The sequence below is a fragment of the Bos mutus genome, chromosome 18, assembly GCF_027580195.1.
Source record: "Bos mutus isolate GX-2022 chromosome 18, NWIPB_WYAK_1.1, whole genome shotgun sequence".
Taxonomy (NCBI): Eukaryota; Metazoa; Chordata; class Mammalia; order Artiodactyla; family Bovidae; genus Bos; species Bos mutus.
Window position 1 is genome coordinate 9,698,170 of NC_091634.1, and position 13,971 is coordinate 9,712,140.

The window sequence follows — 13,971 nt, forward strand, 5'->3', positions numbered from 1 at the left end:
CATTCTCTCCCTTGGGGAAGTGGGAGTGCAATGACCAAAAAGTTAATGACTTAGGTCTGGGGTCTCCCTAAACCCCCGTCCCACACCTCCCCATAGCTTCAGGCTTGATCTAGTTGGAGTGCGGGGTTGGAGGGAGGGTAAGCAAAGGAATTTATGAGATGGAGGCTTCCAGGCTGGGGACGTTGAAGGACTCGGGGGTGTTTCACCAGCAGGTGAGGTTTCTCCAGAGCTGGAAAGCAGTGGGGTGAAGGGGTTAAGGGGGAGCGACAATGGAGGGGTTAACGGGGGCGGGCCCGGTCCGGGCGGGGCGGGGCCTCAGCTGGTGGCTCTGGCCCGGGGCCGGGAGGAGTCGCCGCCGGGTCCCTGCGCCGCCGCGGATCCCGGATCCCCCAGCCGCAGGGAGAGGCGCCGCCCGCCCCGTCCAGCCGCCACGCGCAGGTAGGCGCCGGTTTCTCCCCGGTCCGCGCAGGTCCCGCGGCCGCCGGCGGCCGCTCCTCCCCGCGCCCCTCGCGGGCTTTGCGTCCCCGCGTCCGTCCGCTGCCTCAGTCTCCCGCGTGGCCTCGGTCCCCGCCCCTCTCTGGGGCTGGCTCTCCCTGCGTCTCCGCGACTGACTTTGTCTCTGGGTCTGTCTCCATCTCTCTGTCTGTCTCTGATGTCTCTCTGGATCTGCGGTCCCTCTTCCTCTGCTCGTGTCTCTCCTTAGCCATCTCGATGTCTCTGTGTTGATATCTTTTATCTCTGCCTCTCCGTGTCTCTCTGTCACTCCGTTTGCCTGGATCCCTGGGTCTTGATGAACTCTCAGTCTATACGGATCTCTCTACCTCCGTCTCCCCGTTTCTGGGCATCTCTTTGCCTTTTTTCTTCCTGTCTCTGTATCTCTCTGTATCCCTCTGTTTCTGTCTCCATGTATCTTAGACCCGGTTCTGGCAACTTCACTCCGTCGTCATCCTTCTCCAACTTTCCCCTGGGCTGAGGGTCTTCTTGGGAGTCGGGTAGGGGGCAATAGGATTACCACCTGGGGCAGGTGGACTTTGAGTACCCCTGTGACCTGGGCTCCCCCTTAACAGAGTCACCCCACTGCTCTGGAGGTCGCACCCACCCCACCCTCCAATTTCAGGAATTCCTGGCTGGGGGAGGGGGTGAACTTCCTCCCCAACTTCCTGCAGTCCAGGATTTGGCTGGGTCACCCATTAACTCCTTATTGTCTCGGCTTCATCCCCGCCCCCCGCCCCCCCAAGCACCCTGAAGGACAGCTCTGGAATTTCTGTGAGGCATCGACTGTGGGATGAATGTCATATATACTCAGGTGGGATGAGGGCTGGGGGATTTTCTGGAGGGCAGAGATGAAGATGATGGGGGCCGCACCCCTCATCACCCCCCACCAGGGCCCTCCACCAGCCACACCTCTCCTGAACTCACCAGTGTGTCCCTGCGAGCTCAGTTGTGGCCAACTCTGCGACCCCGTGGACTGTCCCCGCCCGCCAGGCTCCACTGTTCATGGGATTTTCCAGGCAAGAATACTGGAGTGGGTTGCCATTTTCTTCTCCAGGAGATCCTCCCCTCCAGGGGTCAAACCCGCATCTGCTTCTCCTGCACTGCAGGCAGATTCTTTACGGCTAAACCACAGGGGAAGAATTCACCAAGGGCCCCCCAACTCTGTCTCTGTGGTTGAGCTTGACTTCAGGTTTGGGGTGAGGATGGGGAGGTTGTCCTCTCTGGGCGGGGTTTCAGTAGGAGAAAATGAGAGAGATTGATGGGTTTTTTTTGGCGGGGGGAGCTCCAAAACTCTGGGAATCATAGCATCAAGAAGTTAGTGAACTCTTTTTTTTAATTACAGTATCATCAGTTTTGAATGTGAAGTCTTTGCATGAAAGGACCCAAGTATGTGAGAATGATCTGAAAGGAGGATTGGGAGAGCTCAAACCTTCAAGTTAAAGGTCTTGGGGTATTTGAATCCTTCAGTCCAAAAAGATGGGCTTTGGAATATTGGCAGTTTTCAGTGGTCGCAGTCGAGAGCTCAAAAGTGCTGTCAGAGCCAGCTAGACTAAACCCCCATTTCAGAGATGGGGAAACTGAGGCCCAAGTGTAGAAGTCCCCAAGGTGAGTCAGTTTCAGGCTGGGTTGGGACTCCGGTTCCACTGAAGCCCAAATCCAAAGTACTGGCTTCTTTTGCTGCTACTACCTCAGATTAATGTGGGGAAGGAGGTCTTCACAGGCAACAGGGAAGAATGCCAGGGTGAGTGTGAATGGCTGGAACCCAGGAGGGAGCAATTTTAGAAGCAGAGGAGAGAAAATATTCTAAAACCATGGTAGTGGAGAGGGAGAGGGGATAAGAGTTGGTTGGAGTGGAAGGGGTGGAATTTCAGAGAAGGAGGGAAGAGAAGAGGGGAAGTGGGGAGAGGGGGCAGCGATTAACTCCCCACTGACTCTGTCTCCTGACCCTCCCCATGAAGCCCACTGCTCCTGCAGGACAGGGCCTATAATTTGGTTTGTGTCTAGACAAATAATAACTCAGCCTCAGCCAGTATGTGATCCAGTGGGGTGGGATGAGACAAAGTTTCTGGGCCAGGTATAGAGAGGCAGCCTGGGCTCTTAGTGTCCCCACCAGGAGGAGAGAATTTAGGGGCCAGGTAAATGTGACTACCCACCCCCTGCCAAAATTGAATTCTTAGTATTTTACAATTTTGCACAATTTTAGAACTTCAGGCTGCTGGAATGTTAAAAAAAAAAAACCGGAAGAGATAAATGGAGAAAAAAGGAAGTGGGGTTCACCATATCTGTAAAAAAGAAAGGGGAAATACAGATAAGTGTTTGCTGAGCAAAGATAATGATCACTGAGAGTTTAATAATATATTATGAAAGTTGTACAATTTTTTTTTTTTAATCATAGAGCGTTCTAACAATAGAACTTGAGAATCCTGGAATGTGAATTTCCTGGGATATTGGAAACCTAGAGGGTAGGGGTGTGGAAAGCCGCCATAATAATAATAATAGAATGGAAGGAAGGTAAAGCTCTAAAAGGTTATAATAATAGAACAGTAAACCATGGCGTGGACTAACAATAGAATCTGAGGATCTGAGAGCCTTGGGAATCTAGAACATCAGAGTAGAGTCAAGGACCCTCCCTGGTGTCCCTTCTGGGTGGTGTGGGGGACATATGTGGAGGGGATGGGGATCCCTTCGGTAGAAATGGGGCCAGTGGAATGGTCTCGGTGGCCTGACTGTCCCCGGTTCTCGCCGGCCAGCCGCCAAGGCGCCAGGTGGGGAGCGAGGCTCTGTGATCACATTTCGTTCCCCTAATGAGCAGACCTACCGGAGCTGACTGGTCCCCAGGGGGCTGACAGGGGAGCAGGAGCCTTCAGAGGAGGGAAGCGGGGAGTGAGAGAGATGACCTGGAGGCTTCTAGGACAAGGCTGGTGGTGAGTGGGTGCGGGGGCTGTATTACCTCTCCCTCTTGCCCTTTCAACCCCCTACCCCCAAGCCTTCAGCCTTGCTGGACTGAGAAGTCGCTTCTGGAGCCTGGCTTGAGCAGCTAAGACTGTGCAAAGTGGGGTCAGGGGTCTGACAGTCCTTTCTGTCTCCCCACTATCGCTCCACATTCCCAACTTATCTCTCTTCTCTGGCCCTCTGGGAGGGACCAGCAGGGACCAGGAGGGAGCGGGGGTGTGGGGTTGGGGGAGAGAGTGCTGGGCAAGGGAGTCAGGTGATGGAGGGGCATGCAAGACCCCCGAGATCACTTGCCTTCTGGTGGTGAGAGAGTCTGTGGGGTTTTCAGCAGAGTCTCAAAGAGGGCTGAGAACCCCAGAAAGACTTGAGAAAAAATTACAAGAGTGCAGGGAGGGAAGAGAGAAAACATTCTTTTTTGTTAAGAACTAGCGATCTAGGCAGCCTTGACACGTCATGTGACTTAGACAGCTAACTGCCTTGTGGCCCTGGGCCTCAGTTTCCCCGTCTGTATCAGGTAGGAGTCAAATAACCTTGTGCCCCCAGTTGTGGCATATAGGTTTATTGCATTGTGGAGTTCTAAGAGTCTGCCATTCCATGCTATCTTTATATGTGGTGGGGTTGATGTTGGGCATATCTCAGGTAGGGGAGAAGAGAGGGTTGAATGCCCCTCCCCCCACGCCTAGCATCCTCCAAGAAGCAGGTGGGTTGAAGTAGAGGGACCGGAGGAGGAGGGAGGGGCGAGTGTCCCCTGGAGGAAATTAGCAATGGGAAGTACATTTCCTTTGTCTGCAGGAAATCAGTCTCCGGCCTGTGTACCCACCCCAGCCTCAGCAGAACTGGGGGGTTCTTGAGAGGGTGGGACAAAGGGAATTTCTCCAGGCTCACTGCCTCCTTCCGTTATGAACTGGTTCATTTCTCATGTCAGCTCCCCAGTGCCTGTGGAATAGTAATAATTGTTCAAACACTGCACAATTTATAGATGATATCACCTCTACCAAGGATTTTGTTTCTTTCTTTAAAATTCATTTTCTTTTTTAAATTGAAGTATAGTTGATTTTGGCGCTGTTAGATAGCATCACTGACTCAATGGACATGACTGTGAGCAAACGCCAGGAGATGGTAGAGGACAGAGGAGCCTGGCGTGCTGCAGTCCATGGGGTCACAAAGGGCTGGACACGACTTAGCAACTGAACAAGAACAGTAGTTGATTGACAGTGTTATGCCAATCTCTGCTGCATGGCAAAGTGACTCAGTTATACACATTCTTGTTTTTTAAATATTCTTTCCATTATGGTTTGTCACGGATGTGGAGTTAAGAAAATATTCACACCCAAAAAATTATTCATAACCTATAAGTTGAGAGTTACATTTTACTGGGTGGGAAGTTTTAGGACTTCAAGCCTGGGAGATAGCATCTCAAGTCACCCTGAGAAAACATGCTCCAAGGAGCCAGGTTATATAGATGTTTTGCAACAAAGGGTGGGTAGTCTGAACATCGGAAGATTGTTGTCAATTAAAGAAAACCAGATATCCCAAGTTGAGGGAATTTAGCGCTTTTCTCTGTATTATGGGAAGATGCCAAAGTCTGGGCTCAGTGAAATCATTCCTTTGATAGGCACCTCAGCTATCTGGGGCCAGTATCCTGTGTTTTCACATCCTGAGCTTTTTGGGGGTGGGGGGGGACTCACCACGGGGAGTGGTTGCAGTCTGATGGCTGCTAGATGGCAGGTATTCTTTCCTTCCTGAGTTCCCTCAAGGCTCACCAGCTCACCATCCATTGTGGCCGAAGTTGCTGGTGACTGTGACATCCTCTTTTACTGATTCGGCAGGAAATATTTCATTTCTCACAGGATATTGAATATAGTTCCCTGTGAATAAGTTGGGAGATGTTTCATCCTCTTCAATTTTCTGTAAGTTTGTATCAAATTGATATTTTCTTCTGTGTTTTTTTTGGGGGGGGTGGGGGAGGGGCCATGCCATGCAGCATACAGGATCCTAGTTCCTCAAATCAGGGATCAAACCCACAGCCTCTGCAGTGGAAGCCAGGAGCCTTAACCACTGGACCACCAGGAAGTCCCAAAGATTTTTGTATCTGTGATGCAACTGATATAAAAGTTGTGTCCCACCTCCCCTTCATGCAGAAGGAGAAACTGAGGCTCCTGCTGCTGCTGCTAAGTCACTTCAGTCGTGTCCGACTCTCTGTGACCCCATAGACGGGAGCCCACCAGGCTTCCCTGTCCCTGGGATTCTCCAGGCAAGAACAGTGGAGTGGGTTGCCATTTCCTTCTCCAATGCAGGAAAGTGAACAATGAAAGTGAAGTCGCTTAGTCGTGTCCAACCCTCAGCGACCCCATGGACTGCAGCCTACCAGGTTCCTCCATCCATGAGACTTTCCAGGCAAGAGTACTGGAGTGGGGTGCCATTGAGGCTCCTGAAGGAGAAGTAATTCCCTTGGTCTTACAGGCTGAAGGAGAGACCCAGGGCAGAGAGAGAGAGGTGTTTTGAGTGATTTGTTCTGGGCTGGAGGAGGGGTGGTTCAGTTCAAAGGGAGGGACCGGATTGTACTGTTCCAGTCGGGAGCAAGCCCCCTCCCTCCCATCTCCACAGGATCCAGGAGTGTCTGTGAGTCTGGGGTGGGGGCAGCTCTTCTGTTGCGGAGGACCCCACAGGGGGTAGGACTTACTAAGCGGGACTCAGCCCTGACCTTTCAAAGTCAATTATGCAGCAGAGAGAGCCTGCCCTTTTCACTTTTTCCTTCCTCATCTCTTTATCTCTGGGACCCTGCAGGGACTTGCTGGAGCTTGAAGTGGGGGGTGCTGCTGCCTCAAGGGGAGGTGGTGCCTGTGTGGAAGCAGTGGCTGACCAAATGCCTGTTCCCTCAGCCAAAGGCATTTATTGAGTGCCTACTGTATGCTGGGCCTGTCCTGGGTGCTGGCGAGAGCTACAACAGTCAATATACAGTCCCTGCCCTCCCGAGATATCCACTCAAGACAGACAGGCAGACACAAACAGGATGCAAGGTGATGTGAAGAGAGTTGTTTAGTCGCTCTGTCGTGTCTGACTCTTGCTCAGTCATGTCTGACTCTTTTGCGACCCCACGGACTGTAGCCCGCCAGGCTCCTCTGTCCATGGGTTTTCCCCCAGGCAAGAATAGTGGAGTGGGTTGCTGTTTCCTTTCCCAAGGGATCTTCCCAACCCAGGGATGGAACCCTTGTCTCCTACGTTGGCAGGCAGATTTTTTTTTTTTTTTAACCATAGAGCCACCAAGGAAGCACTGGGACTATGGATAAGCATATTTTCATTTTTCATTTGTGCCTTTTCTAAATTTCCTTGAATAATGACAGATTTCCCTCACTTCTTGAACTTCCAAGTACCCAATCTATTCAGTCTATCCCTTTAACATCAACTTCATAGCCATTGCCTCTGTCCTGACTCAGCCCTCTTTCTTGCCTTGACTTTTACAACAACCTTTTCCAGCTGTGAATAAACTAACAAAAAGCACCTCACAGACATGTGTACCTCTCTCCCACCAGCCATCTATCATGGCAGAAATCATGTCTTATTTATATTTATCTCCAGTGTTCAGTCCTATGCGGGGCACAGAGGAGGCACTCAGATGTTGGATGAACTGAAGTTCTCCTCAAATAGGATGTAACCTCCTGGAAAAGAAGAGCCCTATCTCAAGATCTCTGTAATTCCTCCACACAGAGTGTGTGGGTGTGGGTGGGCAGGACTGTGGGTACAGAGGGCCACCCTGAGGAAGTGATGGAGATATAGGAGCTAGTCCTAAGTAGATCTGAAGGAAGGACAGAGGTGGTGAGGCTGGAAAGAAGGTCCAGCCTTGAGTCTGCTGAGGGGGAGGGAGAGGTGGGTATGAAAGTCAACTAGGCTGCAGAGGCTGGGCAGGCAGTGCCTTGTCATCTGGGGAAAGACTTGGGATTTTGTCCCAAGTCCATGGGGAAGTTATTGGAGGATTTCAAGCAGAGAAGGATTTAATAACAAGAGCTGACTGACATGATAGAGAGACCTGCCTGGCCGCCACATGGGGCCCCACGTGGGGAGTGAGTGGAGGGAAGCCAGAGTGGCAGGCAGGAAATCCTCAGGGAGGCTCAACCATAAGGTCCAAGCCAGTGGTCGTGGTGGAGCAGAGTGGGCAGCGGCCGGGGTTTTAGAGACACGCGTGGGCACAGAATTTAGTGTGGAGGTTAGGGAGAGCCCAGAGCACTCTCCCATGGGAAGACACTGCTCAGGCACCGGGGAGGTTCCCGTGAGCCTGCTGGATGCCTTGGGTCTCATCCCTTCCCCTCTTTGGCCCCTCGGTTTCCTCATCTGTCCTACTGAGTCAACCACTGGTTTTCAAAATGTGTCCTGGGGACTCTTCAGAGGTGGACTTCCTCCCACCACCTCCTTTTATCTAGAGCACAGAGTAGCTTCCCCTTTTCACTGTCTTAGATGAGGTTTCCTGTTGAGATATGTTTTTTTAAAAAGTGGTTCCACAGCCTACAAACTGATGCAAACCGCTGGATGGAATGGCCTCTAAAGATGCCTCTACTTCAGGACTTCACTCCCATCCTCTTGGGGGCTGACAGTGGTCCAGGGCTTGGTCCAACACTGTCTTTTTCCCTGTGCTTAAAGATCTCCCCAGGACCAGGGCACGACAGGCCCAAGACTCTCACTCAGGGAAGTCAGAGGGAAGCGGAAAGAGACAATGAAGGGGGTGGTCTCTGAGGGAGGGGACTCCTGGCACTGCCCCCAGGGCTCCCCCTTGGTCAATTGAGTTCTCATAACTTCCCTGCCCCAGCCCCCTGCAGCTATGCTTCCATGGGCTGTCAGACCAGGGCCCCTTTCTGTCCAATTATTCTTGGGTGAAAACTGACGTTCAGGCTGGAGAAAGGAGGCGAAAGCCAAGATTTTCCCCGCTCCCGTTATCAGGACCTTGGATAGGTCTCTGAACCTCTCTGTGCCTCAGTTTGTCAAATAGGGGAGTAACAGTACTTTCCTCATAAGGTTCTTGAAAATTTTAAACTCACATCCATAAAGTGCTAAAGACAAGATCTGCTATGTAATAGGACTCAGAAAAACTTTGGTTGTTATTATCACTACCATCATCATCATTGTCAAGAATTCAGTGCCCTGGGTTAAGAGTAGGAAGCTGATTCTATCACTGCCTTGCTGTACATCCTTGAGGGGAGTGACCCAGCCTCTCTGGACCCTGTCTCAATGTTTATGATATGATAGGTGAGACTAGTTCAGCATTTCCCAAAGCATGATATGAGACTTGTGCCAGTTTTATATGGTTTCTTGAAGAAAGTTTTAAAGAAACAATTAGGGAAAAAATATAACTGACATCTCAAATCTGTGTTTTCAGTGATCTGTTGCTTAGATTAAGCATCATTAAGGGGCCTACCCTCTGGAGCTCACAGAAGGGTGTGGGGAGCAGAGGGAAGTCCCTGACACCTCTCATGACAGTTCTCTTTCCCCACAGGTACCGCAGTCAGCTTTGAACTGTGAAGCAGGGCCACCTCGTCTTAACTGCTCAGCCCCCACCAGGACCAAGCTGGAGCCCCTCCCATGTCCCTTTAAATTTCCGGTATTGGTAACCTGGTGCTGATAGAGCCCTTACTCACCACCTTCCTGTTTCTTTAAAACCCTTCCCACATTCCCCAGACTGAGTCTTCTCTCTCTTTCATCCCTCATAGGACACCCCCCTTTTTTTGTAGTCTTCGCCTCTTTGGTTACCTCCCTTATTTCCATATTTCTTACTGGGGTCCTAGGAGGTGTCAGGTGTCAGCACCCCCATCCATCTGGCCTAGTCTCCTCTGCTCCCAAACTGTGAACTGCCCTATCTCAACACTACCGCATACATTTCCTGCGTCTTCTAGTACATCTCACCTCACTGTTACTTCAGCATAGCCACGCTTACTTTCTATATCCTCCACAAATCTCTGTCTCTCACCACTGCCCACTGATGCCTTCACCTCCCGTATAAACACTCCCCTTGGTCAATCGTGTGTTACCCCAATACTCTCCCATTTATACTCTGGTTGGGTCTATAAAACCTCCTTGACAAAGCTCGTTGTTAATCCTGCCACCCCCAAACCTCCCTCCTGTCGTAATTCTATCCCTTCTCCAACTTTTCTCTCTGAAGCCTCTGTCCTTCTCTGCCCAGTCTGGCCCACAATTTTCAGTCCACCTCATCCTCTAACCGCGTGAACTGCCTCCCACCATGTTCCCCTGAGCCTCCAAGGAGGGGGCTCAGGGGGGCCTGATGGCCTCCCGCCCCCCGTGGCCCCAAGCCCCCGTGGGCCAGGGGAAGCACCCTGAAAGACCCAGTGCCGAGGATGGGCAACCGCACGTTGGAGGGCTGCCACGTGGACTCCCGCATGGACCACCTCTTCCCGCCCTCCCTCTACATCTTCGTCATTGGCGTGGGGCTGCCCACCAACTGCCTGGCCCTGTGGGCCGCCTACCGCCAGGTGAGGCAACGCAACGAGTTGGGCGTGTACCTGATGAACCTCAGCATTGCTGACCTGCTGTACATCTGCACGCTGCCACTGTGGGTGGACTACTTCCTGCACCACGACAACTGGATCCACGGCCCTGGCTCTTGCAAGCTCTTCGGGTTCATCTTTTACACCAACATCTACATCAGCATCGCCTTCCTGTGCTGCATCTCGGTGGACCGGTACCTGGCTGTGGCCCACCCGCTGCGGTTCGCCCGCCTGCGCCGTGTCAAGACAGCTGTGGCCGTGAGCTCTGTGGTCTGGGCCACGGAGCTGGGCGCCAACTCGGCACCCCTGTTCCATGACGAGCTCTTCCGCGACCGTTATAACCACACCTTCTGCTTCGAGAAGTTCCCCATGGAGGGCTGGGTGGCCTGGATGAACCTCTACCGAGTCTTCGTGGGCTTCCTCTTCCCCTGGGCGCTCATGCTGCTATCATACCGTGGCATCCTGCGGGCTGTGCGGGGCAGCGTGTCCACTGAGCGCCAGGAGAAGGTCAAGATCAAGAGACTGGCCCTCAGCCTCATCGCCATTGTACTGGTCTGCTTTGCGCCCTACCACGTGCTCCTGCTCTCGCGGAGCGCCGTCTACCTGCGCCGCCCCCGGGACTGTGGCTTCGAGGAGCGTGTCTTCTCGGCATATCATAGCTCGCTGGCCTTCACCAGCCTCAACTGCGTGGCTGATCCCATCCTCTACTGCCTCGTCAACGAGGGCGCCCGCAGTGACGTGGCCAAGGCCCTGCACCACCTGCTCCGCTTTCTGGCCAGTGACAAGCCCCAGGAGATGGCCAATGCTTCGCTCACCCTAGAGACCCCGCTCACTTCCAAGAGGAACAGCGTGGCCAAGGCCATGGCAGCCGGCTGGGTGGCGGCTCCGCTCGCCCAGGGGGACCAGGTGCAGCTGAAGATGCTGCCCCCGGCACAGTGAACCTCCAATTCTGCAGAGCCCCCACTCCTCCGGTCTAATCCCCCACTCCCTTCCCTTCTGGCCCAGTGTATGCAAATTGTATGTAAATAAGGCCCTGTTACTATTCATAAAATGTAAGAAAATAGGAAAACAGTGAGGCTGATGTGTCACTGATCAGCCATCATCCTCTGCCGTGACCCCCCATGATAATTCAGTAGAACTGTGCCAAGCCCTGTGCTGGGTGGTGCTAGTGACCCAGCAGTGACAAATGGCGGCCCTGGCTCTGTCTTCACAGCTCCTATTCCAATGGAAGAGACAGATCTATCCCGGGAGGGTGATGCTCCAGAGTGGGCAGGGCTCAGACAGGGGAGCCTAGGGGCCGGGGGAACCCAAGAGGGCCTCTGTTGCAGTCTGGGGGATGGAAAGGGCTTCCTAGAGGAGGGGACCGATAGATTAAGTTTCCAAAAGGCAAAGACAAAGAAGTTAGGATTATTTCCAACAAGGGAGTAAAAGTCTGTGATTCAAGGGGAAAGTGGAGTATTGAACAATCACTTGTGTCTTGGGAAGCCCCTGGTCATATAGAGTAGAGAGAGAGCAGGACAGAATATTTCAGAGTTTGGAGATAAACAGATTTTTCCAAGTCAGGCCTGAGGAGGAAGAGGGAGTGTGTCAGAACCCAAATAAAGGGCCACTGGCCAACTATCTGAGGAGCAGGGAGCAGGATAGGCTTGGGAACAGGGCTTAGGACAAGAGAAGGGTATTCATTCATTCAAGAGAGATTTATTTATACCTGTACTGGCCAGTATAAACAGTGACCAAGACAGTCCAGGCCCCGCCATCATGGAGCTCACAGTAAATGAGTAAATAAAGATAAATATTAAATTTGGAATCAAAGGACTTCCTTGGCAGTCCAGTGGTTAAGACTCCGCACTTCCACTGCAAGGAGCACAGGTTCAGTCCCTGGTTGGTGAACTAAGACCCCATATGCTGTGTGGTGCAGCCAAAAAAAAAAAAAAATGGAATTGGTAAGGGTAATGGAGCAAGATAAAGCCAATTGAGAGGACAGAGAATGATATGGAGTCTGATCTAGATCAGGAGAGTGGGGAGGGCTCGCTGAGAAGGGGGCATTTGAGAAAAGACCTGAAGGAGGCGAGGGATCAGATGGGAGAGGGCTGCAGGCAGAGGGGACGACAGGTGGAAAGTCCTGGAGTAAGAGAGCGCCTGCATTTCGAGGGCCAGCAAGTACACACAGCAGTGTGGTGGGAGCAGAGGTGTGGGAGGACATTAAGAATGGAGATGAGACAGGTAGGGACAGGGGCCAATGTCCCAGAGCATTGTGAATCCATGTGAGGGCCTTGCCTTTTATTCCAAGGTAGATGGGAACCACAGAGGGGCTCTTAGCAAAGAACATTTGGGATTGGCTTAAATGTTAACAGGAGTCCCAGGCTGCTGAGTGGGGAACAGAATATGGGAAGTAAAGGCAGAAGCCAGAAGCCCAGGCAGGAGATGCTGACAGCTGGACCCGGGTCAGGGTGGAGCAAGCAAGGATTGGTGTCAGCTTTCGGATTTCTCTTGAAGGAATCCAATGATGGAAGAAATACAAGGCCCTGTGGGATTGTGTAACCCTAGTCCCTTGCCCATCCTGGGAAAAGGGTGACCAGAGGACCTGAATTAGAAGGAACTCTGGGAATGATCCCAGGCGCTATTCACCAGAGAGGCCAAGTGATTAGCCCAGGGTCGCACAGCCGGTGAGTCAGTGCTGAGACCATCCTGGGTTCCCTTTCCCCTCCCCGCCTCTGCCTCTGTTCCCACGCCCCAGAGTGGCCAAGGCTGCTGCCCTGGCTAACGGCGTTCCCCTCCCTCCCCTGGCCCTCAGGGGTCAACCAGGAATGGCTGTCCTTCCAGAACCAGACTGGAGAGCAGGAGGAGGAAAACACCCAGCTCTGTAGGCCTTGACCCCTCTGGGTATGTAAGAGGCTCCAGGCTAAGGAGATGTGAAGCCTATACACACACACACACACACACACACACACACACACGGGCATAAATACACCCTTGCCCCGAAAGTTCCCAGGAGAGGTTCCTGAGAGAAAGAAAGAGGAAGGAGGAGGGGAATGAGGGGGGAAAAAAAAGAACTTAATGAGGACAACTTTTTTGCAAGAGGAGGGTTGGGTCACTGAGATGCAGGAAGTTGGGGCTCTGGTGTTATGGGAGAAAGAAAAGAGGGAGGCCTGGGATCTGGTGGTTGGCTGGGGTGGGGGGGGTGTTATAATTTTCCCACCCTGTCTCATTGCAGTACAGCTACCAGGATGAACATGTAGGGAGCCAGAAACTTTCTGAACATGGGCCCCTTGGGGAATCGGATGAAAGCTTGAACACTACCCCTCCACCAAATGCTCATTTCCATTCATTCAACAAGTATTGAGCACCTACTGTATGCCTGAAATTGTTCTAGGAGCTGAGGAAACAGTAGTGAATTATACACAAAAAAATCATGTACAAGTTTAAAAGTTTCCTAAATGCATCAAGTGGAACCTGAGCCCCACTCCCAAGTCGGTTCTTGGACCCCAGGCTAACACCCCTAAGAATTAGGAGAAGACTCTAGGCTGGGACTCAAGAAACCCAAGGGGTTTCTCTCCTGATTACCCATGGAACTCTGGATAAATCCTTGTGAAGTCTCTGGCCTCAGTTGGTCAGTCTGTAAAATGGGGGAGTGGTTGGTTCCCAGTGAGTGGGTGATGGATCTGGAATAGGTCCCAAGCTCCTTCACACCTTCAGTCCAACAGGGATCCTGGAGAGGAGTTGTTTTCATGGAGTCTTGGCATTCTTAGTAATTTAGAATATCAGGGTTCATACATGTCAGTATCACCATTATCTCAGATGGAGAAATGGGAGTCCATCAGGGCCAGGAAAGTGACAAAAGCCACACGGAGTCAGAGCGGTTGCCGAGGAAAGCCCTGGGTCCCCCGACTCTGACCTGAACGTTTGTTTCCTCCTGTACACAACTCTGCTCTTTGGACTTTCCCTCGCCCTCTGCCTCTTCGAGAATCTCTCAGTTACCCATTAGCACTCCACCACCCAGGCATTTCTCTCAGACGAACTTGTTTACATGATT

The 13,971-nt window shown here is 52.2% G+C and overlaps 1 protein-coding gene across 1 annotated transcript; it reads left to right on the forward strand.

The window, feature by feature from the left end:
- Positions 1-307: 307 nt before the first annotated feature.
- GPR4 (G protein-coupled receptor 4) lies at positions 308-11,750 on the forward strand. Its single transcript, XM_070387511.1, has 2 exons — positions 308-438; positions 8,933-11,750. The coding sequence occupies exon 2, from the start codon at positions 9,789-9,791 to the stop codon at positions 10,875-10,877; it is 1,089 nt and encodes a 362-aa protein (XP_070243612.1). The 5' UTR covers positions 308-438; positions 8,933-9,788; the 3' UTR covers positions 10,878-11,750.
- The last annotated feature ends 2,221 nt before the right edge of the window (positions 11,751-13,971 follow it).

What these genes read in the sequence shown, in the direction of transcription:
- GPR4 (XM_070387511.1), top strand. Translation starts at nt 9,789, where the DNA reads ATGGGCAACCGCACGTTGGAGGGCTGCCACGTGGACTCCCGCATGGAC.